A 26,315-nucleotide genomic window follows, 5' to 3' on the forward strand; every position below is an offset into this window, starting at 1 on the left:
TTTCATCCATAATGTTTTAACTGAGTTCTGTCTCTACATCACAGTAACAACTTTATGTCCATTGACTTGCTTGGAGGGTAGCTATTGTTTGGAAGGGAGAAGAGAGGGTGCTGCAGCTCAGTGTTTTTCCACCGGTGTTTTTGAGGGTGTGTCGGACTTGTGACGTCACAAGAAAGGGAAGTAAAGGCTGGACTTCAAACGAGCTGTTTTCAGGCAGTTCAGAGCAGTGTTTACTGTGGGAGATGGGAACTCCCTTTGGGGTGGACTTTGTGCTTTTTCACTTTACAAACCTAGTAGATTCACAAAAAAGATATGTAACTCAATAAAGGAGAGGGAAAAAGCCAAAAACCATAATACCACCTCTTTAAGTTCCAGTTTGCTCATGCTCACCCACTCGATAGGATTATCCTTCTCTTTCTTTCCCTCTTTCTTGCTCTCTCTCTCTGTTCTTTGATTAAATAATTATTTAAATGTTCATGCCATTATATTGAGTCTTCATACCTAATAACGACACCTTTTCACAAAAGCTGGGCAGTGTCCAACCCATGTTCAACCGAGGAGGAAAGTGTGGTGACGGGTGTGTTCCTAGGGTCCCGTGTTCCCCAGTTCTAGAGTCAGAAGGATCGGGGATTAGGGATCATAGGAACCTGTGAACATAGATACGCTTTTTGACATAGATTGGCTGCATCAGTCTGAGTGGCAACAGCCAACAACAGGTGATGACGTATTGTAATGTGACAAATAAATCTACCTTGTACCTTGACTGATAGCTCACCAAATGGTTGCGTGGTGCCACATTCTACAAACATGGCTTAAGCAGTGCAGAGCTCAGAGTCACTGATCATCTTAAGCTGTTCTGTTGAAAGTGATGCAAATGTTTTAAATTGCATTATGGAAATTGTAGGAGGTTTTTAGAGCTTGACTCATACTAATAACCCAAAGTCAAGATATTGTGGCCTCTGCTGCTTTGATTTTGATCTTTTTTTTTTTTTTTTATTGCTTCTCACAAGTCCTTTAACTCATACAGTGAGAAATTAATTGTATCCATTTGCTGCAAGATGCATGTTGGTCCAACAGAAATTAAAAAATTTACATAAATGTGACCAATTAAGACATCATGACACTCACACTCATCAACACTCACTTGAGTTTATTTTTACTTATGCTGGCTGAGGCTCTCTGACTTTTAATCATAAATATCATATGCATGATTCGAAATCGGGAGCCTCCAATCAGAAACACGAAACAAACAACGAGTGAGCTAACCAGGAACCTCACCAACAGGTTGTGTATTTGCTTGCGTTATAAAATGTAGAAACCATGCTGATTCTCTCTTCTCAGCCATGAGTTTGTCGCTTCATCTCTTTTTTTGTATTTTTGTGCAAAACTTAGCACACAAGTGCAACTAACTGACAACGAAAGTCTGCCTCCATGTTTGTTCATGAATTGCTACTCTGAAATTGTTTAGTATAAACGACAAGTGTGTGGTCCTGCGTCTTGACTGAATCGTCTCGCGTGTGTGTTCCTAAGTTTAAAATCTTAAACATTGGCTATTTTTGTTGTTATGTCTGTGGTATCCCACGTTTCTCTTGTGTGCACCAGGCATTGCACTCTTGTGGACGATGGCATGAGTGGGTGATGTACAGTATGTTTCAACATCTTCATCCACATCTTGCCCTGATAAATAATTCCCTTTTAGAAAAAAAACATTTTACTGCCTTTTAAGATGACATTCACTAAAGCTTGATTAATTGCTTGTGTGTGCACACATGAACATGTAGACGTGTTTTAAAAATTACATTTAGGGCTAACTAGGGCTACTAACACTTTCAATCTCCACCCCAGAGGGAGAATCAAAGAATAGAGCAGAGACAGACAGACGTAAGGAGACAGATTGAGTGTGAGAACAATGTGTTTCTCTCTGCTCTATTGCTCTCTCCATTATCCGTCAAGACAGAAATACAACATTTCAATTAAAAGACCATGTAGTGACCTTAACACACATGCACATGCGTGAACCCACAAAGTGTTGATGTATCAATTCATCACTGTCTCACACTTGACCATTATAGCCTGTGTATCCTCGCTGGACCATGAGGATTATATACAGTGTGTCTATGTGTGGGTGTGTATGTGTGTGTTAAAAAATATCGTTCTGCTCTATAATGACCATTGTTATTCCTAAAATGTTTAAAGCTCCAACAATGGGTCTATTTTGTGTGTCCAAGTCATTAGTATGCAACACTGTACTAGCTTTGTGTTATTAAACATTAAAGCTAGATGACAGACTACGGCCTGGGCCCCGGGCTAAAACTAACATATTAGGAGACAAACAGGGAAACAAACTCATACACAGTGGTAACCTCAAGACATGCACACACAAAATGGCATTTCAAAATACATGGAAAGCTAAAGCCGTTTAATAGGTGATTCTTGTGGTGGTGATTTTGAATGAAGAATATCATTTATTTTCACTCAGTAGCAAATTAAAGTCACTGACTTTGGTTGGCCCATTGTTATTGATGTCACGGTCTGCACAGGAACTTAAGGCTTTGTGCCAAATACCTATTTCAGTTGCCATTTTGTGAGGATAAAGTTTCATTTATTTAGTAAACTACAGTACCTGCAAATTATTCAATTCACTTTTTCTGTTCAACAGATTATAGCTGTACAGGTGCTGGTCATATAATTAGAATATCATCAAAAAGTTGATTTATTTCAGTAATTCCATTCAATAAGTGAAACTTGTATAATGTCTACATTAATTCCACACAGACTGATATATGTCAAGTGTTCATTCCTTTTAATTTTGATGATTATAACTGACAACTAATGAAAAAAGTCAGTATCTCAGAAAATTTGAATATTGTGAAAAGGTTCAATATTGAAGACACCTGGTGCCACACTCTAATCAGTTAATTAACTCAAAACACCTGCAAAGGTGAAATAGTCTCTCAGTCTAGTTCTGTAAGCTACAAAACCCATTCAAAAATGTGGGGGAGATTCACAAAGAGTGGACTACAGCTGGAATCAGTGCTTCAAGAACCACCACGCACAGACGTATGCAAGACGTGGGTTTCAGCTGTCGCATTCCTTGTGTCAAGCCACTCTTGAACAAGACACAGCGTCAGAAGCGTCTCGCCTGGGCTAAAGACAAAAAGGACTGGACTGCCGCTGAGTGGTCCAAAGTTATGTTCTCTGATGAAAGTAAATTTTGCATTTCCTTTGGAATCAAGGTCCCAGAGTCTGGAGGAAGAGAGGAGAGGCACAGAATCCACGTTGCTTGAAGTTCAGTGTAAAGTTTTCCACAGTCAGTGATGAGATAAGGTCAGGCAAACTCGCCTGACCTTGAAGAGGAAGATGCGATATGCCAGACCCAACAATGCAGAAGAGCTGAAGGCCACTATCAGAGCTGGGCTCTCATAACACCTGAACAGTGTCACAGACATTTATTCATTTAGCTGACACTTTTATCCAAAGCTTACAATTTCTTACAATTGCTATACATGTCAGAGGTCACACGCCTCTGGAGCAACGAGGGGTTAAGTGTCTTGACACAATGGTGGATGTCTCACAGTGGGTCTCCCACACCAAAGGCAAGCATCTTATCTAATCTAATTCAGGCAAAAGGAGCCCCAACTAAGTATTGAGTGCTGTACATGCTCATACTTTTGATGTTCATGCTTTTCAGTTGGCCAACATTTCTAAAAATCCTTTTTTTGTATTGGTCTTAAGTAATATTCAAATTTTGGGGGGTTTACTGAAATTGGGATTTTCATTAGTTGTCAGTTTTAATCATCACAATTAAATGAAATAAACATTTGAAATATATCAGTCTGTGTGTAATGAATGAATATAATATCCAAGATTCACTTTTTGAATGGAATTACTTAAATAAATCAACTTTTTGATTATATTCTAATTATATGACCAGCACCTGTGTATATACTATATACATATAATTACATTACTTTTATTTAGCACTGTATTAATGGTATTTGTAATCCAATGTCAAAAAATGGCCATGCCCTGAATTACAGGACTGAAAGGTCAGGTTAAGAGCATCCATTTTATGAATATAAGCTATATTTTCTGGTTCACAGTTTGAAACAATAGAACAAAAATCCATCTGGATATTAAAACTAACAAATAACCCATCTGTCCACAAGTTCAGTAAATGGTATCAAAGCATGTAGTGAAGTGGGAGTTGAGCAAGAAGCACCGCGACTATATACTAACCTGAGTGAGAAGTTTAAAATGTTCTTCTCAGAGCTACTCCATTTCACTGCAGTGCTACTTTCTGCAGACAGACACTGATCTAGTATCAGTCCATCTCTAAGGCTTCTGTTTGATGACACTGAACTGGGGATGTCCTATGCAACTTTCTCTGCTCTCTGAGTATCTGCCATTACCAAGTCCAGTAAATATATTTATTCATATTAAATAAATTAAATAATATTCTATATATTGATATAGCAGATGGTATATTACTTTTATGTAAGCTATATAGACGGTATTGCACAGTTTATATACACCAGTTGTGGATACCGTATGTGTACTGACTATTGCAAGTTTGATTGCTCTTGTATAGTTTTTATTTTATTGTATTCTTTGTTCATATACTTGTATTTATCTATTTAATTTTAAGTGTATCTATTTATCTGTTCTTACATCTGTCTTTGTGCTGCTGTAACATCTGAATTTCCCTTCTGGGGATCAACAAAGGATTATCTTATTTTATCTGTCAAGAAAACAACATCCTGTAGGTGTTTAAAGTAATTGTCTGGCTCCATTTATTTTCTGTTTAAAATTAATTCTGAACTGCAACCATTTAAGCTTTTTGTCTTTTTAATTCATGTGACTAGCTAGGACTAGTACTAACAAATGCTGGTGCAAAATGTATTTTATGCACGGAAACCAATAATTTTATTGTATATGTGCACATATAATAACACAAAAGAGATTCCTCATAATATTGGAAAGATGATTATTTTCATTAATCCATGTATATGAACCGCCAGTCTCCTAATTAGTGGGTGACCTGCTCTACCTCCTGAGCCACAGCCTTATGATGACCACATCCTTCATTTGTTACATTTTGTTTCATCAATAGACTTCACACAGGGAACAAAAGGGTGTTTGGAATATGCCTGTGGTTTTGTTGTCTTTGTTTTTAATTTGGATTTGTGTTTGTCATAGGTTATTTCACATAAACAAAAAGTAATTGGCCAAAAGCCTTCAGGCAACAAGCCATGTTAACATTCAACCTTTCGCTCAGTGCATTCATGTGCATTTGTATACTTCGTGTGTGTGTGTGTGTGTGTGTGTGTGTGTGTGTGTGTGTGTGTAGGTTTGTTACTGTGTGTGTTTGACTGTCTACACCTTAGTCAACTGTTTGCTCAGTGACACATATTGTGTGGTCATTTGTTGCCTCTAACCAGTCAAAGAGGTAGTTATTAATGCAGGCAAGGTTATGCACCTCAGTACAGACAGACACAGACACAAAGGAATACAAGGTTGTTTTTTTTGCAGTAAAACATGAAAAATGGATAGGATGAAATTGGGATCACTAGCTGACCTCTACAATCCAAAATTTCAAAACAATTATCTCTAGCTAACAAGAGCCTCACAGAAAAGATGTTGCCCAGAAAGCATGAACTCCCTTTCATTTCAGTCGAGCATGATTTATTAATGACATTACTCACTAATACATTAAACTGGGGTAAACAAGACCTGTACCCATAGACTTTTCCATTTGAAGAGTTACTGTAGTAGTGTTTTTTTTCCCTAGTTATACTTTAACATCCAGTTGCAATGTTGATATTCAAACACTGTACAACCAATTTTACAATTTTATATTTTCTAACAACTTAATATTGTGGATGGTGTTATTGACATTAGCATTACCTTTACAATTTATCGTCTTCTACTTTTAACTTGTTTAACTGTTAAATTAGGAGTTGGCAGCCAATTGAATATTGCCCGAACATTAGATTAGTCCTATTAAGCATTGTATTATATTTAGTAAGCAGTTAAATCCTAAATGTTCAGTAACTGGAGTAAACCATTTTAACAGTATTATAATTTTCTATTTAATTTTTTCATTCTATAAATGTCTGTATTGCTAGAGAATGTGTGTCTGGTCTCAGCTTGTGTGTTTTAGTGTTGCGTATGGATCCATTCCCCTCATATTTCTTCTCCTACATTCTCCCTGTCGCACACCATCCCATCGTCCTCTCTTTCCTTCTTGCCTCTCTTGATCCATATATGTCCCTATTGACTGTCCCTTTAAGGGGTTGTCAGCCGTGACACCTCCCCTTTAAATGTCAGCAGACACATCTAATCTGTCTCTACCTGTCTACAAAATACAGGTGTGTGCACCTGCATGTGCACACAGCATTAATGTGTGTGCCCCTTCCAGTATATATATTTTCTTGTGTTTGTTTGCCCCTTTGTATGTATGCGTGTCAGGTTTAATAGTAAGTGATGGGGTAGCCAGCAGCCTAAACAAGCTTTAGCTCAGGGGGGCAGCGCTCACTATCTATCTAACTGCCTGAGAGAGAGAAAGACAGGGAGAGACAGAGGGAGGGAGGGAGAAGGAGGTACACAACATTTATCATTTAATAGTGGAAGCAACAACTCCGTTTCAACAATGGAAGGATACTGTTTATTGTTAGTATTGAAAGTCCAAGCAGTTAAAGTAATTGGACTATATTGTGTAGTCAGAGTTCTTTCCTTTATGTGTAATATATTCCTCTAACCTATTTGGTACATACATCTGTGAAAATCACTCTTACATCCTTTAATTCTGCCAGATAAATATATCTATTTAAGTTTAAAGAAATAGTGACAGAAGGGTATTAATAAAGGAGAAAATGTTTCAGTGTTGACAAAATATATATAATCAAACCTTTCATTGGAAAAAAATTAAATACAGACAATGACAGTTAAAAATGTTTTAAATACTGCAGAATCTGCATGTAAAGGACACTACAGAAACCATTTTTCTACTCGCAATTAGGGATTGGGCCTTTAATGTGCGTTAGTTCATGTCAGTCTGAGTCTCTGCATGTTTGTCTTAGAACCTCTGGGGCTGACAGGGAGGTTAATCCACTATTCAACCCCAGTCGAGCATCTCTCCTTGGGGGTGCACAGAGCGCAGCGATGGCCCCTGTCACCTCCAAAGCTCTGGTATGAGAACCCCACCACCACCACCGCCGCCACTCCCCTCCTCCACTATGCACCACAAAGGGCTTATCGTCCCTGGGCATCACAGCAATGCCGAGGGGGATTGGAAGGAATAGATGTTTGCACTGCTGGGTGCCAATAAGTGTGACATAGAGTGACACGCACACACACACACAGACTTGGTCATGCACACACATTTGGGAAGGAAGGCACACACTGCTAACATATGGCATGCATACAGACGGACAGACAAAGCCATGCTAGCAGCACTGAATGCTATCTGCTGAAAGGAAATTGGTTTTCTTCTATTGTGACCCTCTGCCTGGTGTCGCTGAGTGTGTGTGTCCATGTGCGTTCAAGCATATATGTATGAGGGTTGATGAGGTTAGTTGTGACTTTTTATGAATAAATGTGTGTGTGTTCTTCTTTTATGTTTCTTCAGAGGCCATTGAGTCAGAATATTTGTTCTTTGATTCAGTTTCATGGTTAAATATTTTAGTTTTACTTTGCCTCCATAGACATGATATGGTTTTATTCATTTTTAAATTGTCATGGCCTAACAGTAGCTACAGTGAATAAGTATTCAATTACACACAATGATTCACTCTGTATTCTCTGTATTAGGTGTTTTATATAGCATATCATACGTCTGTCTGTCTGTCTCTCTCCCTCCCTCTTTCTCTGATGAATGGAGCCAGTCAATGGGTGGGGTGTAAGGGTGACCCGACCAGGGGGCCTATATGTGTTTATGTGTATCTTTGGAATTTACGTGTGTGACTAATTTAATGGACGGCATGTCACCATGTTCAAGGAGCCCTCCCCCCTACATATACACAGGCACACTGAAATACACACACAGAGTTCAGGGTGGGTTGTGGATGACTGATTTACAAGACACAGCAGTGACTATTGACCACATGTACTGTAACCTGAAAAATGATTGTGAACGTGTGTGTGTGTGTGTGTGTGTGTGTGTGTGTGTGTGTGTCACTCAGGCTAGTGTTGTTAATAAATCACTCACTACAGACCCTGAACTTTGGGCAGGAGTAGAGGAAATAAATCTACTGAGAAAAGGAGGAGGAAAGGAGATAGTTTTTTTAATAAAGAGGGAGATGCTCTTTTCATTTTGAGTATTTCAATAATGCTAAGCTACATTTAACATATTTTGCTAAGGTTAAACTAATTAATACAATTCCATTACAATGTTACAAGTTAAATAAATCCACTAAATATTATATTTAGTGACAAAGATAATCACAGGTTACTTGAGAAACTAACCTTCACTCTCATTATTAAAGTGCAATACAATGGACATTAGACCCATGTTTAACAGTTCTTTAAAGCTAGGGTAGGTAATGTATTTCAATAGCAGTTTGTTATATTTGTTGAAATTCGCTTTACATCCACAATAAATCAAATGCTCTGAAAAAAGAAATAAATCCTGTATCTGTGTGTCTGCACAAGCCTGTAATAAGCCCTGCCTTATACCTACCCACCTACACACTCTGCACTCATTGTGCATGGAAATGTGTTTTGGGGGAGTGGCTTTGGAGGGAGGGGGTGGACATTTTTCGGTCGGATCCTTTCAAAATCTAGCTGTCGCTTGCTAATTTCTCAACCGTTACCTACTCTAGCTTTAAAAAGTGAAGCCAAGAAAAAATGTCTGTAATTTGGAGGATGCACTTCATCTTTTTACTTAGACATGCACATTAAGTGTAGTTACATTTTTATTTGTGTAATTTGGGGTGGTGATGGTGCAATGGATAAGCTGCCTGCCTTTGGTGTGAGAGACCTGGGTTCAATCCCCAACTCTGACCCATCCACCGTTGTGTCCCTGAGCAAGACACTCCAGAGGTGTGCGACCTCTGATGTGTATAGCAATTGTAAGTTGCTTTGGATAAAAGCGTCAGCTAAATGAATAAATGTGAATTTGACTACCGTATAACGCAAAACACACATGAGAAAGACACTAAGTTTAAGCCACTCATGCTGTCCTATTTTATTTCTGCTCTCAAGTTCTTAAGTTCTTACACAAATACATGCATACTCAAGTGATTCAAGTTCTTAAGGCAGAGAAAAAAACCTGGGCACCTGTGCGTCTCCTGTTAGACAACTGTAATTAATCAACTGGTTCAAAGTCAGAAATCTGTCTCCAAATGAGAAATAGGACAGGGCTCTACATTATAATCACATTTACCCCCAAAAATAGATAATGTGCAGACCAGAAAAAGGATTTAAAATCGCGGTGTGTGAGCAAAGATTATCACCTACTTTACAAGTTGACAAGTTAGTACTGTGCCGATGCCGAGTACTAATACCAGTGTATGCCAATGCAATGTTAGCTCTCATAGAAATGTGCAGGTACGGTCTGGACCCCTTGTCTCCGAGGCCTGATCCAGCTATTTAAGTCAGTATCGGGTCGATATTCAATATCGTTATCCGATCGGTGCATCCCCATCCCAGTTTCAATGTTTTAAAAAGCTTTGACAGTGTTTTCAGAACCATGCCTAGTGCCCACATACTAGGGTTTTTCACTTCCATAGTCCTCCACTGGTTTTCACGATATATTTGCACACAAAGGCACACCCACACACACACACACAGTATGAATATGTATGTATGTCTGTTACTTGAATATTTTTCACTATGCTTCTATATTTTTTTGTGTGCTCTTATGTTTTTTTTTTCATTTAGGAGAACAAAAAAGTTAGCATAGAGGCCTGGATACATGCTCAACCTGAAGTCATAAACCCCCCACCCAGTCTGAAAAAAATTTACATAATGAACTTTAAAGATCTAGATTTGCATGTGTGTTTCTGTGTGTGTGTGATTATCATATAAATATTAACAAGATGATGAAACAGCACTGAAATAAGAGAAAGTAATGTCCAAGAAATAAAGTAAATACAGCACTGAATGCTAACTAACAATACTGGTTTGATTAAACACAGGCTGTTAAATGGATCAAATGTGGCAGGTTTCATTTTAGAATAAATTGCTTTTAAAAAGGATGTTGGAAAAAATCTCATCTATCTAGTACATCCAACCTAATTAGGGGTAATATTTGATCAAGCCTCTTCGTTCGACACCCACGTGAAGCAGCTGACCAGATCTTGTTTTTTCCACTTTAGTAATCTGAGAGTTGTAGTTTCAATTGCTGAATTAGAGATGTTTATACATGCCTTTATCTCACCTCACATTGACTACTGTAATGCACTTAGTATGTCTACTCTTGATCGTCTGCAGGCAATCCAGAATGCTGCAGCAAATCTACTCACTCGGTTTAAATAAACTGTCTCACATTACCCCTATACTTAGATCTCTTCACTGGCTCCCTGTCGCTTTAGGATCCAGTTTAAAATTATCACTCTTACATACAGAGCATTGCACGGTCAAGCTCCTGCATATGTGGATGAACTACTTTGCCCTTACTCATCAGTTCGCTCTCTCTTAGGTCAAATAAACAAAATGCTTTTTATCCCACGCACTTGCCTGAAGACCTGTGATGATTGAGCTTATGAGGCCGTAGCACAGAAACTACTGAAAGCTCTGCCTGCACCCTTATGGTCAGACATACCTGTTTAGACAGGCATTTGGGTAGACAGGCGTTTGTATGCACCAAGTCTGCATCTTATATATACTGTTATTGGTTTTGCACTTTTCAACACTTGGCTCAGGGGTTCGCTTCATCTTCATTTATTTATTTTTTGTATGTGTGACTTATGCCTGTGAAAAGTGCTATACAAATACACTTTACTTAGATTTGAGCAATTGAGTCCCACAGTGAGAAATCCCTCATGAAAGTATCCTCATTCTGCTTTATTAGGGATCCAAGCAGCAAAGAGAGTGGAGAGTGTGGAGTGCAGACAGCATGGAGAGCTGGGTGAAACTGCAGTGTAGCGAGGGACAAGTCTGAACCTCGTGGTGGGGTTCACTCCCTCAGTGGAGGGAGGGTGGTATTCATTATTGTATTTTATGTTATTTTCTCGTTCGTGGAATTTGTTTTCCTGTGAGCTGCCCTTCTAGTTTGCAGTTTGCTGACGTGTTGTCCCAACAGTATCCCGACTGGGCGCTTCCTCGTTTTTGGGAAGTTGTTTTTTGTAGACCCTCCCTGAGGGTACCTTAGCACTTTTCTTTATTGTAAATAAAATGCCAAATGTACTGTAAAATCCATCTCCTGGCTTCCTTCAACCTGGAATGATTTTATTATTGTCACTAACCACCTCCTCCCCTGGATTTTCCACTGGAGGTTCGTAACAGGCAGCAAAAACTGCTGGACGAAAACTCACTCAAAATTGGCACGTGGGTTGCAAATTTGAAACACTACTCAGACAAAAAAAAATTACCCTCACGGTGGTGCTATAACTATCAACTTTGCGTTTTTGCAATTATCTCAAACGGCTTAGAATCTTCTGCTCTAAAAATGTCAAATTATATGATTTTTTATAACTTTTCTCAAAAACGTATTTTTGCAAACTCGTCCCAGACGGTTTTGCCAATCAACCGGAAACTTTGGCAGGATCATCTACGCATGTCGCTGATCAAAAGTTATCAAACGAATTTTGATACGTCAGTCTGTTTTTTTTGTTTTTTTTTGATGATTTTTACTTTTGTGTTTTTACGTACAATTTTACCTAAATTCCTGTACATCAGAATTGGTTTAGGCTATTGTAACCAAACTTGACGTGTCTGCTCAGAGGCTTGGCCCGAGCTTCGTTGAGCAGTCCTGGGATATTCTTCCACTAGGGGGCGCTACACTTGCAGAAAGTTTAGACCTCGTTATTCGCTGGATGGATTCGTACGAAATTCCGTTTGTAAGATCTAAGGTCACTACTCAGTTGTTAGTAGTTTCAACAAATGTAAATATCTAGACATTTCTCATTCCTAACTTCAAAAAATCTAAGAAAATCATCCGTACATCCTAGAGAGCTGAAATTATTTCAGCACATACACTGATATGTGACTAACGTTTGCCTCACCACAACCTTTGGCCAATTCAGAAGTCTGTCACTCTGTATTTTTCAGAATATACTAATTCAATTAAAATCTATATCTCTACAAGTCTTTCTTCAAATTCTTCCAAACTTGAGAGAGTCGTTCTCCAGATGGCTGATATCAAGTGTTTCAAAGGGTTTTCAGATCAGTCAAACGGTGAGTCTGCAGTGATATTCAGTATCTTTCTGTAATTTGGACAGTACGCACAACATTTTCTTTTTAACTCAGTTTTGGATCAAATGCCACCAAAATAATTCACAACACACCCAAAACCAGCAGAATGATGCGTGATTTTTTTCAGAATGTTCTCACCAACATCTTGACAGTTGCAAGCGTTTTAATTTTAAACTGACAACACTAGCCGGATCTGGCACATGTGACATCACTACCTCATGTTGAAGGTGTGTGGAAACAGCCTCTCACCAGTAGCTCAGTCAATAAGTCACCTACTCTAGAGATCTGCAGGTCCAGGCTTCAAATCCCCAGGTGAGCCAGGAATGAATGGGGGTGTTCAGATCATTGTGAGTCTAAGGTCTCTATTTTATTTGGATTACTAGCAGTTTCTTCTAATTTTTCTCTGCTAAAAAGAATTTTTGCAGCTTAAACTTTAAATCTTGGAAACACAATATGTCGCAGGTGGGTTGAACATTTCACCGAGTAGTCAGGTACATATAATGATCTCTCTGATCTCAAGGCGATGCTTTAAAAATCCAGTATGCGTTTCCCCAATTATCTCAAAGTCCAAATTCTGTAATCACTTTAATCTCTGAAGTCGTCTGCGTCTGTTCTTCTCCTCTGAAAATTTCATATTTTGTGTTTTTCAAGACTGGCTTGGATCCCGATCATTGCTGCTCGCAGCTATATTTTTTTGTCTTTTTGTGTCTGTAAGTCGTGATATTAAAATACAACTGCATAATATCAGCATATGGATATATTCAACATTTCTACGGTCAACAGAATACATCTGTTACTACTTTAACAGAAGTATGTTATGACAAGTGTAATGTGTGGCAGTTAAGATTACTTTTTTTGATTTAGTTATGCACAGGTAACCAGTAATAAACATTTCCCAACTAACAGTTCAGTTAAAAACCTTTTGAAAGTATTTAGAATAGTGCTAGGCAGTTTGACCAAAAACAAAATTATCACAAAACACACATTTTCTCATAAATCTTCCTAAATTTAGCTGCTGATATAATTTCTGTAGACATTAAAAAAGTGATATTGTGTGACTCTTAGTTATTAATAGATGCCCTCAAGAGAGCATAGAATGCTACCGTCTCATGAAATCATGTCAGTTTGTGTATCTGTCCTTTCCCTCTGTGTAACGTGAATGTTTGCTATGTTTAAGTTCAGCCATTAGCAAAAACATCAGTTTTGGTAATGGCAATTTGTCATGTCTTTGAGGTATTTGTAACATTTCTGCAAAATTTACTATTTTGTGTCACCCACACACAATAATATAGGAAAATACACATTTATTTCAAACATTGATAATTAAAAAATTGCTGAATCTAGATTAGATTAGTTTAGTTTTGCTATTCACATTAAGGACGTAAAAAACACTGATTTATGTTTGCTCTGAGAGGGAAGATAGACAGAGGAAAATATGAAGAGAGGCAGTGGGCAGAGGGGCTTTATTGGTGTACATCTGCCTCACGGGAAAGAGAAACGGTTGGGAAGAAAGTAAATGGCCAGGAAATTGACACAGTTACCATTCTCCCAATGGAAAGAGTCAGCAAGAAAGAGAGGGAGGAAGAGAGAGAGCAAGACAGGGAGAGGAAAGATGGATAGACGAACACAAGGAGAGACTGGTGGAAGAGGAGGCTCAGAGCATTTTGGTTTGTGGGGTCAGGCCTTGAGTCAGTATCAACTCAATAAAAAATACAAACAAACTAAAGTACACAGAGACACACACACTCGCACACACAGACAACCACACATGTGCACACTTTCTCTAGCTCACAGACATGCACGCTCAGTGGTCTCTCAGTACTGCTACTTTGGTGGTTAGGGACTGGTAGCTACACATACTGACACTAGCTGAGGGAAAATGAACAGCTTTTAACTTGCACACTTTAATACTGAGCTTCTGTACCCATTCATTTTGATGAAAACAAAATCTAAATTGGCACCCAATTCTGTTTTACATTTAACAAGCACTTTGGCCTGAAGATGGGTGACATTACAATAAATATTCACAAATCTCTGTAATACGTTAATGCGGTGTAAGATACTTTATACAGTATATTAGATTATACCAGCAGTATTGCCTCACAGCCTGACCTGAGATCTGATTTAAATACTAGAAATATCAGTTTCACTCATGTCATGCCATGTATTTGTTGTGTTAAGTGTGTGCTTAGTTGCAATAATCTGTGTTTCTACAATGCAGTTTCTGTTCATACCTGATCTTCTAATAGTGAGCACATGTGGGGGTGTGAGGACATTTTGGCTGATACAGTGGAGGAAAAAATATTTTTCTAGCTGTAATGCAGAACCATTTGTGTTTAGGTTAGGGTGCTGGGTTAAGGTTGTAATTATCCCCTAGGAAATAATTGCCCCATAACTCCATACAATATCCTCAAATCAACATCTGTGTGTCTGTATGTTTGCATAATCAGCATGTCCTTTAATCCAGACCATCCTAAATATTAACCAGAAACAGCTGCATTATGCATATATTTAAAATGTTTGATTTGTTATACATTATTGATCCACTATGGAGAAAAGGCTGTTTTTGTCATGTGCTTTGATACTTGGTTAGTCTGGATGCAGTGCCCAGATCAGGTGGAGGTTTGGTAGGTTGTTACAATTATCTTGACTAGTACAATACATGCTCACCCTACCCAAACTAGCCCAAACTGGCTGAAGGTAGGTTAGTTTGGTTCCCAGAATATTTCTATGGATGAATGTATGTCAGTCAGGAGAGACAACAACAATTAATTGACATGTGATCCATTGATATCAGAATGTAAAAAGGCATTTGGGGATCAGACCCTATCGTGATGATGTCGTATTTAATGGGCATGGTGAAGCCTTCTAGATGGAGTCTAGACACTAGTGGTGGTTATGAATGGATGAAGAGAATGCTGAGGATCCGGATGTAATGATGACGACTTCTGCTGAGCTCGAACTGGGCCCGGATCTGATGAGCAGGATGTGAATGGGGTGGAGGAGGGCCGCAGCAATTCGTACTGAATGACAGCTGGCAGCAGAGGAGAGAGTGGATTTGAAGTTTGATAGTGACTTCATGATTGGCTGTGCTGATCGTGATAAGATCTGATTGAAAAAACTAAGTTAGAACACCAATAGTCAGCTGTTAGAGGGCAGGGAGAGAGTGAAGTGAAGTGAAGTAAGTATGAGAGAGAGAGAGAGAGTTGTGAATGAGTGAAGCATAAAAATTTCTGGTTGAACTTGTGCTGAGCTTCCTTTTTTTACTATATAATACACTCACCTAAAGGATTATTAGGAACACCTGTTCAGTTTCTCATTAATGCAATTATCTAATCAACCAATCACATGGCAGTTGCTTCAGTGCATTTAGGGGTGTGGTCCTGGTCAAGACAATCTCCTGAACTCCAAACTGAATGTCAGAATGGGAAAGAAAGGTGATTTAAGCAATTTTGAGTGTGGCATGGTTGTTGGTGCCAGACGGACCGGTCTGAGTATTTCACAATCTGCTCAGTTACTGGGATTTTCACGCACAACCATTTCTAGGGTTTACAAAGAATGGTGTGAAAAGAGAAAAACATCCAGTATGCGGCAGTCCTGTGGGCGAAAATGCCTTGTTGATGCTAGAGGTCAGAGGAGAATGGGCCGACTGATTCAAGCTGATAGAAGAGCAACTTTGACTGAAATAACCACTTGTTACAACCGAGGTATGCAGCAAAGCATTTGTGAAGCCACAACACGCACAACCTTGAGGCGGATGGGCTACAACAGCAGAAGACCCCACCGGGTACCATTCATCTCCACTACAAATAGGAAAAAGAGGCTACAATTTGCAAGAGCTCACCAAAATTGGACAGTTGAAGACTGGAAAAATGTTGCCTGGTTTGATGAGTCTCGATTTCTGTTGAGACATTCAGATGGTAGAGTCAGAATTTGGCCTAAACAGAATGAGAACATGGATCCATCATGCCTTGTTACCACTGTGCAGGCTGGTGGTGGTGGTGTAATGGTGTGGGGGATGTTTTCTTGGCACACTTTAGGCCCCTTAGTGACAATTGGGCATCGTTTAAATGCCACGGCCTACCTGAGCATTGTTTCTGACCATGTCCATCCCTTTATGGCCACCATGTACCACTTCCAGCAGGATAATGCACCATGTCACAAAGCTTTCAAATTGGTTTCTTGAACATGACAATGAGTTCACTGTACTAAAATGGCCCCCACAGTCACCAGATCTCAACCCAATAGAGCATCTTTGGGATGTGGTGGAACGGGAGCTTCGTGCCCTGGATGTGCATCCCACAAATCTCCATCAACTGCAAGATGCTATCCTATCAATATGGGCCAACATTTCTAAAGAATGCTTTCAGCACCTTGTTGAATCAATGCCATGTAGAATTAAGGCAGTTCTGAAGGCGAAAGGGGGTCAAACACAGTATTAGTATGGTGTTCCTAATAATCCTCTAGGTGAGTTTATATGGTATGCTTCTTCTGAAAAGAAAACATTATCTAAAGTAAATTTAAATCTATTTCAATATGCTCAAAGCTGATCAGTAAGACAGTGTGATTATCACAGACAATAGTTGCTGTAAAGGAAGTGAAATGTAATCTACATAAACATAACATCACATGGAGCTGGTTAATGTCACCTCCAGGCAGGCACTCCCATCAAAATCTATCCCACATCATATGTGAAAGCACATACGTAGGTCCTAATCAGGTGACTCACTGATGTGATTAAATGCAGATGCAGTTCACATCAGATATTATTTGACCTGGGAATTTTTTTTTTCAACACAACACAAAAACATTACTGTGCTGCTTGTCTGATTCTGTCCAACCTTCCTTATGTTATTTTATTTGTACAGTTTATCTCTTCAGCCCTGTCTCTCCTTCTTTCATGGAAGTTATAATAATGAAAAATCTCTTTTCCCTGTTGGCAATAAAGAGACCATCAGATATAAGGAAAGGAAAGAGAAAGAGAGAGAGAGGGTGTGACAATCGTATTAGCCAGACTGCATGGTTGATTTTTTATTTTTTTTTTGGGAGAAAATAAAGACAATGGTGTGTCTATCTGTGTTTGTGTGTGTGATCCTGTGTGTCGCTCCTTATGTTTGTGTATGTGTGTGCGTGAGAGAGCAGAGGAAGCACTCTCTATTAGCTAGTTCTTCATTCACTTGCGAATTTGATTTCACTATATACATCACACACACACACACACACACACACACACACACACACACACACACACGCGCGCGCGCATACACACACACACACTATCCCACAAAAATAGACCTTGAATGTCAGAAACCCTCACTTTCATCTTTCTTTCACTTTCTGTAAAAGAATTTTGGTTTTACCTCATAAATCTCAAAACACATAAAACGTTACAAAGGAAATAGAGCGTGTGTGTGTGTGTGTGTGTGTGTGTGTGTGTGTGTGAAAGTTTGTTTTTGCAGGAGTGAAGCATTGAAAATACGATACTGGAGAGGAAGCAGAAGAGAAATGGAATGGTTATTTACATAACAAAATATTAGCTTTTTTTATGCTGGCTTTGTCGTTATCAATAAGCTCCTTACAAAACCAAGAATGCCTTCACTGTTTCAAAAGGATCTTTCATTTTATTTATTTTTATTGGTAAATGCCTTTTCAAACAACACAAAATGCAATGAAGCAGACTTCCGTCATTGCTAAACTCTGTGGCAATGGCCGCTGAAGCAACACAGAAGTACCCTGAAATTAGCCGTATTTCCTGTAGTGACATTAAAGCAACAGGAAGCAATTTCAACACATGATCATATAGAAGGCACAACGTGTTGTTGTATACTTCTAACCACTGAATGATGTGGCAGGTGAGAGAGCAGTTATTTGTATGGATGAGTGAGTGGCATGAGTTGAGCAAGGATCATACTTTCCGTGTCTGCGAGTACGCGAGGCAGACCCTGACCCATGTACAGTATGTGGGATTTGTGATCTGGTTAACGGAGAAGCATATATGTGATTAAGTATACTGTACACAAAAGTGTATTAAATCGCATTTGTATTTTTTCTGCAATTGAGACATTTGAAATGACAAGTATAAATGGAGATTAATGAATAAAACAGTATAACCAGTATATTGCCTGGGTCAGAATATGTCTTGAATTCACTTGAATTCATATTTTAGAATCAATATGTCACCATATATACTTAGAGTAGAATTCAGTGATATCTGTGCATTTATGCTGCAACTGCTGTACAGTTACTTCACAAAAAGGGTTTATTTTTATTTTTTCCGTGTCCTAGAGTTGTTTACTACAGTGACATAAATGATAAAATCAACTTAAACATATTTGCCTATCGGTGTGACATGCCTAACTATTTGATGGACCATCACAGTTCACGCCACTACCATTTCCAACACATTACTGCATCCGACAAAAGTGGGTTGTTTTTTTTTTGTTGTTTGTCTTTTTAAAAAGCTGTTTTTGGTACAACTACAGAAATAACATATTTCGACTGTAGGCTGTGTGCCAGTTTTTAATTTGTTTGTATGTCACAACAATGTGGGGATGTTTCTGCACTGATATTGCCATTACTATAGCTACACCGTATTCCTTTATGTGATTTAAGCGATTTCCATTTTTCTCTGCTTTCAGGATTGCCAGATTGCAGACATGGTATATATTGGTACACATTTAGTTCAGTATCAAATTGTTACAGAAGCACAGCTGAAAAGTTTGCATGAGAACACACAGAAATAATTTCCTGTTGAGGTCAAGCATGAGGATTCCCTGTGTTTCATTACATGGTAATTATATTGTGACGTGCTTACTGTATGTCAGGAAACACTGGAAAAATGGGAAGGAGAAAGGTCAAGAAGGGCAGTGAAAAAATTTAACGGAAAGCATTTTTAAAATGATAAAGAGGGAGAGGAAGAAAAGAGGAGAGATGAGAGGAGAGAATGACCAAAAATAGGAAGGCAGCAGAAACAGAGAAATACAGATAAGATATAGATTAGGAACAGAGGGAGAGAATAAAGAGATAGTTTGGGGTTTTTAAGAGAGTTGCCACCATTTGTGCTTTGAGTGAGTGGTGTCAGACAAGATGAGAGAGAATGAAAAGGACAGGGAGTAAGTTCGTTGAGAAATGAGAATCAAGATGCTAAGAAGGGCCAACTAAAGGACACGGGGGATCTGAAAACAAGGGTAGGCAAATTGACAGGAGAAATGGAGGCATACTAGACGGTGAAGCACTGTTTTGATGAGCCAAAATGTGGACGGACAGAATGATTAGCAAAAAGTGCATGTACAGGAGGGAAACCAATTCAAGACTTCAACTGAAGAAAAACGGCAAGAGGAATGGAAGATGGCAAATGACAGAGTAGAAAAGTAGAAATAGAAAGATGAGAAGAGAGGCAAGGAGAGGGCAGACAATGAATACAATAGGAAAAATAGGAGGTGAGAGGGTGAAAGAAATGGAGAGGAGGATGAAAAGATAGGTGATAAAGTAGGTCCATAATGGAGGATAAAAGCAAGGTAGGGAGGAGAAGAAGAATATGAAAGCAGGTTTTAGAGGAAAAGTAGATAGAGGGCTGAGAGAGGGCAGATTCTTAAAGAAACTGCATGTTTTTTGCTAATAGAAAGCTTGATAAATTAAAACGCGGAGACAGAAAGATGAGAGGACAGATTGAGAAGAGAGTGCAAGGATGGGGCAGGCGTTATTCCGCGTTATTTGTATGTTTAAAAACACTTCATCATAACTAGAGATACACGTTAGGCAAAAATGTCAATATGAATGTTTCCTTGTTTGTGACAGGTAGAGGTCACAGACAGACAAAAAGTATCTTGCCACAATCACATCAGACAGTAAGAGATTACTTTTAACAACTCATAGGTACAAATATAGCTTGGACCACATTGAATTTGGCTCCTACGTCAAGTATTTTCTGACGGTCCTCAAGTGTTGTCTTTGTATAGTGAAAGGTAAGGCAGGAAGCATTATGAGTAGGGAAGACAAAAACACAAAAATAAGGTACACACAGATTTGAGGAACAACAAATGAAACGCTTTTTAATTGGTTACAGAAAAATAGATGACACGTGTAATACTGAAAGATACAAGAGATTTATGTTTACCTGTGTTGAAAAGTATCACAAATTGCACGCTGGGCTGGGGTGGAGCAGAAAGGAGGGGTAAGAAGAGTGATAAAAGGGAATGTAGGTTAAAAAAGAAAGGGCTAAGAGATGAAGGATGGAGAGTGGGAATTAGGGGACAGAGGTGAAAAGGAAAGGATGTGAGACAAAAGGAAGGGTGATGGGGACGTAAAAAAAGATTTGCTGAGGAAAGGGAAAGGTGGAGAGATGGGAAGAACTAAGAAGAGCGGAAGAAGATTTGGGTGGATAAATGCCACAGAGAGATGGGCAGAGAGGAAGACAGAGAAAGCAGGGAGGAAGTGTGTAAGGGAAGTAAAGAGGGAAGAAAAAGAAGAAGTTGGAAGACTTAACGCTAGAGGAAAGGATGATATGAGTGTACTGGGGAGAAGAGGAAGAGAAGGAGGAGGAGAGATGAAAGAGGAAGGGAGGAAATAGAAGGATGGAGGGAGGCGAAATAAAAGGAAGAATGGTAGCTGCAGGACAAGAAAAAGAAATGTGGCGCAGCGGCAGCAAGAAGGTTTGGCTCTTTTCCATGCCTGAAAAAAAGAAACTTGGCCTTCCATTCCTCCTCCTCCTCTCATCTTCCTCATTTAATTCAAGGAATCTAAAAGCTGAAGGCACACCTGGGCAGTTGTGTGTAAGCTTATTTTGAAGGACACACTCAAACATGTGGAATACAGATTAAAAGCTGCCTTGCCTCCCTACTTGACTCCTGTTTTATTGTTCTATCTGTACACAAAGCCATTTCCATATTATTGGTTAGCTGACCAAGGCTCACTTTTTTGTTGGTACACTTTGAACTTGTGGCTTGATTTATTTAAAAGCCTTTATCAAGTAGTAGGTTTTATTGCAGCCCTTATTTATATTTTCAAAAGATGAGTTGTTTGTGTTCTGCCTCAGAGGCTTTATGCCAGGCAGTGGTTCTGTTAAGAGCAAACATCAGAGACAGGAGTGTAATCAAACTGGAAAAGTATAAATAGTAATATAAATTACAGGAAGTTATTATGTTTGTCTCATGTGGCATACAGCAATTTTGAAGCTTGAGGCTTTTCCTGAGCAGACAGCAAAGATGCACTTTTTGTACTAAACTTCACTAAACAGAAGATGTAATTAAAGTTCATGTTTTTTGTGTTTGTTTTCGAGTGTTACTTAATTCCAAGTTGGCAACAGAAACTAAAAAGGTCTAGCAGAGTTTCTTGACCAGTTATCAAAAGGGTTCAAATACATGAACACAGTGAAGTCATGCCTGTTACAAATACCTTCTGCACGCAATATGCACTTCTTTGTGTGTAATTGATGGATTTCTCCGTTCGACACACATTAATATGCTAATCTCTTTGTCGCTATAGGTTAACAAGCTGTAAGGCCTTTTGTGTTGCCAACAAAAGATTATTAGTTTTTAAGTATTAAGTATTGTTTTTCTTGAATATTTACTGTGTCTGGTAATTTGTAGATAATGTCAATATGTTTTCTGATGTGTTTTTACAGGCTAACAGGGTTCCAGGTTCCTCCCCCTGTCACCAGCACAGGAAATGTCTTCTCTTTGAGGTTGACCAGTGACTTTGCTGTCTCTGCACACGGCTTCAAACTCAACTATGAAGGTCAGAAAGTGTGTGGGTTGGTATGTGAGAATGTTTAGGGTGTGCTTCAGTGTTCACCTCTGTAGTTCAGAAGAATGAACAGTGTGAATAACAAGCACTCCTACTTACTTAATGTCAGATAAAAAATCCATAACTCAGATAGGATTGTGGGTGTGAGTCATGTAAGAAACAAAGAAGGGCATTCAACACTCACCCCTTTTGTTTTTGAATGCAGAGGTAACTGAGCACATTTGTTGTTTACCGTAAGCAACTTGTGTTGATATTTAAGTAGTATATAAACATTTAATAAATGTGTTCTACCACTCTAATTTAGTTAGAAGCAGATATTAATAAGATGTTTATGTGTTCATAAATGTATTGTATTTTTTAACAATTATAAAATCTCCAATGAAATTTGATATTTTTTATATTATCACAACCATGTTTTATTGTTTTGTCATGCATTATTGTTTATACACCAAAATCTAGGAATGGGTGCCCACAGGAGGAATTATAGTTGTTGACAAATACATAAATAAACACCTATATCTGCTTGCAAATACATTAGTGTGTTATAAGCAATTTATTAAATGTTTATATACTGCTTATAAATGCTAGATAAGGGGACTTAAAGTAAATTGTTATCTTTTTTATGTTGGTGCAGGCCATAGACTATATATAAAAAGATGGATGACATCTCTATCGCACCCCGGTGACAGTATAGGTCAATGCCATGTTCTGAAAATGCTTTTGACTCCTATCCAGTACAGGAAAGAAAACCTAATGGGTGACAAGTTAATTCCTTTTCAACACGGGAGGCTATCAAACTTAGCAAATCCATAGGGAGAGGAAAGTATGGGCAGAGCTTGGCACAAAATGACAGCATACTGAAGGCTCATATTGTGGTAATTTTTATATTATAGAACACAAGATTTTACAAATCGATCCATTTTGACCCTCAAGGCAAATGATTGGACACTAAACACCTTACCTATATGCTCATTTTATTTAAGCAAAGCTAAAACAGACAAACTTTCTCTCTCTGACACATTGTAGTTTTAGTAAACATAACTGAAGTAATTTTAGCATGACACAAAACAATTATATTTACAATGAATTAACCTTGCTTTGCTTGTTTTTGAACATTTTAACAAAGAAAAATAAGGGGATTACTTCTAGAGGGAACTTGGCCCCTTCCAGGGGTAGTTAAAGCGTCCCCCTTTGCCCTCTTCCTTTAGGGCCTGAGTAAACGGCATGGTACCATTTTAACAGATGAAAGAAGAGATATGATAAGTGATGGTTAAAATTAGATCACGCTATGTATCGGCACCATGTCCTGTGTGCATTAAAGATTTCAGATTAGATTTAGATTAGGAAAAACTTTGATGTCCTCAACGAGGCGGTTAGTTCCGGAGCATAACACAGAAGAGCATAAAACTGTCTACCAGCGGCAGACACACGACACTGAGCAAACCAACAAAACAAATTAGTACACAATTATGTAGTTCTTTCTACTGAGCAGATCTGACAAGTTAATAGCACTGTCTGACCCACAAGTACAGTACATGTATGACCCCATATGTCATTTCAAAAGACACACAAAAGAAATTCATTTAGGTAGTGTATAATACACATTAAGTTTTAGGTTTGAGAAAATGCGGTGTGATATCAACATTGTAATCATACACTTATCGTTACACATCAGAACTCTCAGTTGCAATGTATATATTATGGTTTCAGAGATACACAGTTAAGGTGTATGAGATGTAGCCAATTTAGTAGTCCTGTGTATTAATGCTGACTGTGGATTATGACTTATTACCAAATGTACTGTAACCAAGGTAGCACTGGTGACTGTTTTTTCAAGAAACTAAAACCATAATAGAGAGTGGAAAATGTTTTTTAATAAAATGCACACATACTTAAAGCAGCACTGAGGCCTATATTCACAGTGGGGAATGTTCCCTCGAAAGAAATTGTAATACAACAGCTAGTCTCACTGTTTAGTTCCTCAGATCGTAGAGTGATGAATGTAAACCTGTAGATTATTCTATAGAAAAGACTGATTAGCACTGGCTAAGGTTACAACAGAATCACCGCTAGCTCACCATATTAGCATATTAAAAATCTTGTTGTATTTACATCAGTATCTCATAATTCTTTCAGCAGCGGAAATATGAATATTACCCCCTATAAAACAAAAGATCACAGAATTATTATGAAAGTGGTACTGTTCACAGAGTAATGCATAATAACAATATCACTGCCTTGGTTTAAGTCTGCACACATGCTGTGTCTGAGTTTGTGTGTGTGCATGCCTGTGTGTTTGTGCTACTTGTATGTCCAAGCAGTTGTCCCAGATTTATTCCCTGGCACAAGTTTCTACTTGCTACTTGGCCCATGTTCATTCTGTGTGATTGTGTGTGTGCTTGTGGGCGACACGGAAAGAGTTTGCTCTCAGTGAGAGCATCCAGGGGACTTATCTGAAGAGCCCCTGCTGCTGATACATTCATCTGTTTAACATACTCTGTGTGTGTGTGTGTGTGTGTGTGTGTGTGTGTGAGAGAGAGAGAGGGGGAGTTGGTGAGACAGAGAGGCAGACCACACTTGGTATTTACTAAAATGCAACATTATGCTGATGATCCGTCTGTATTTCTATATTCAACATTTCTTACTGCCCACAGCTCACAGCTACGCTTTACATTTATACAGCCAGGAGGAGATTTTCTCAGAAGGAATGATCCACCCGGGTTTGGACATTTTTTGGCAAGTCAGTCTCAGTCCATGTAATCCTTCTGCCTAATCTGTTACTGGAGCCATTTATAGATTTTCTCAGGTATTGCTTAAGCATTTTTAGAAAAGAACTGAGTAAAAAATACCTGCTCATCATCATTATAGTGTTGTTTGTTGTTTACAAGCACAACTCTTATTTTCAGTGAAATTGCAAAAATTTTGAACCACCAGAAATAAGAAATCTAGAAATCACTTGTTAAATCATAGGTCTCTCTATCTCTTTCACACTCAAAATATCTACACATTACAGATGCAAGTTCAGTCTTTTTCTTTTATAATCTTTGACATGAAAAATGAAATGGAAAATGTTTACCAGAGGAGTAAATTTAACCGACCTCTGGGACTGATAATTTTAGGCATGCAAGAATTAAATTGAGACAACACTTCCATCATTAGATTGTTAGTATGTGGGATAAAAAAATAATCAATCAGGTTAACTAGAATGAGATAAGATAATACTTATTAATATCAGGTGTAAATGGGGTGAAAGAGTTAGATACCATGATAGATACTATTTGTGATGTCAGTTTGATTCCACAATTTTATTTTGCTTATGTTTTTAATCTAGCAAAGCCAGAGTTTATCAAAACTAATTTAATTTCTACTTATTTTTATATAAAGATTTATCCTGTACACCATGTAGTAAATTGGAGCAAAATTTACCAGACTGCTGTTCAGAGGGAGCCAAGGCAAAACTCTGGATTTACCAATAGATGTACGCTCCAACCCCCATGTTTGGTCATGAGCTCCGGGTTGAAACTGAAAGAAAGAGCTTGTGACCACACAGTTTAGAATTTTTGGAATGAGCTTCTTTACATTGAAATGAGCTGACATCATTTGGGCCTCTGACGTGGAAGCCTCCTGAACATCTTGATGTCGAGTCAAACTGGGAGGTGACCCTGGGGCAGACCCAGAAGCTGCTGGAGGGCTTTCATATCCCACCTGGCCTGTGAACGCCTCGGGATTCTTGCCTCGGGAGCCCAGGAGGAGCTGCCCTTCTTAGCCTGCTGCTGCTGCACCTTGTAGCTGGATATGCTTTGTAAAAAGGATGAATGGATGGATAGATGGAAAAGCATACTGTACTGTGGGATCTAAGATAGAAACAGTGCTACAGAGATGTGCATTATATACACCTTATAAAACAGAAAATTTAAATTCCTTGATCGCTCCATAGAAAGGAATTTTGCAAAGGTACAGTAGTGTGGCTCTACCTTTTCAGCCCATCTGTGTGGTGCGCTGCACATTGATGTGATTGTTGGACTCCTTGAACATCCCCTCCCCTTTCTCTGAAGACTGTCAGGTCATAAGTAATTCATTCACCGGCACATACCATACAGTGTGTGTATGTGCATGTGTGTGTGAAACAGAACAAGAGAGTGATGTATTATTTAGCATGACGTCGAAGGCAGTTTGATATTGTGCTGATGAGACGGAATCATAGATTATCACAG

The 26,315-nt window shown here is 38.6% G+C and overlaps 1 protein-coding gene across 1 annotated transcript in view; it reads left to right on the forward strand.

Annotated features, from left to right (window-relative positions):
* The first annotated feature begins 20,581 nt into the window (after nucleotides 1–20,581).
* The window catches only part of csmd3b (CUB and Sushi multiple domains 3b), a 236,710-nt gene continuing 230,976 nt past the window's right edge, over nucleotides 20,582–26,315 (forward strand). The window contains exons 1-2 of the mRNA XM_038725460.1: nucleotides 20,582–20,631; nucleotides 21,980–22,092. Of these exons, the coding sequence (XP_038581388.1) occupies nucleotides 20,582–20,631; nucleotides 21,980–22,092 (163 nt within the window). The remainder of the gene's footprint in view (nucleotides 20,632–21,979; nucleotides 22,093–26,315) is intronic.

The sequence above is a fragment of the Micropterus salmoides genome, unplaced genomic scaffold (assembly GCF_014851395.1).
Source record: "Micropterus salmoides isolate LMB-PRFRI ecotype aquatic unplaced genomic scaffold, ASM1485139v1 Ms_hic_scaffold_17, whole genome shotgun sequence".
Classification (NCBI taxonomy): Eukaryota; Metazoa; Chordata; class Actinopteri; order Centrarchiformes; family Centrarchidae; genus Micropterus; species Micropterus salmoides.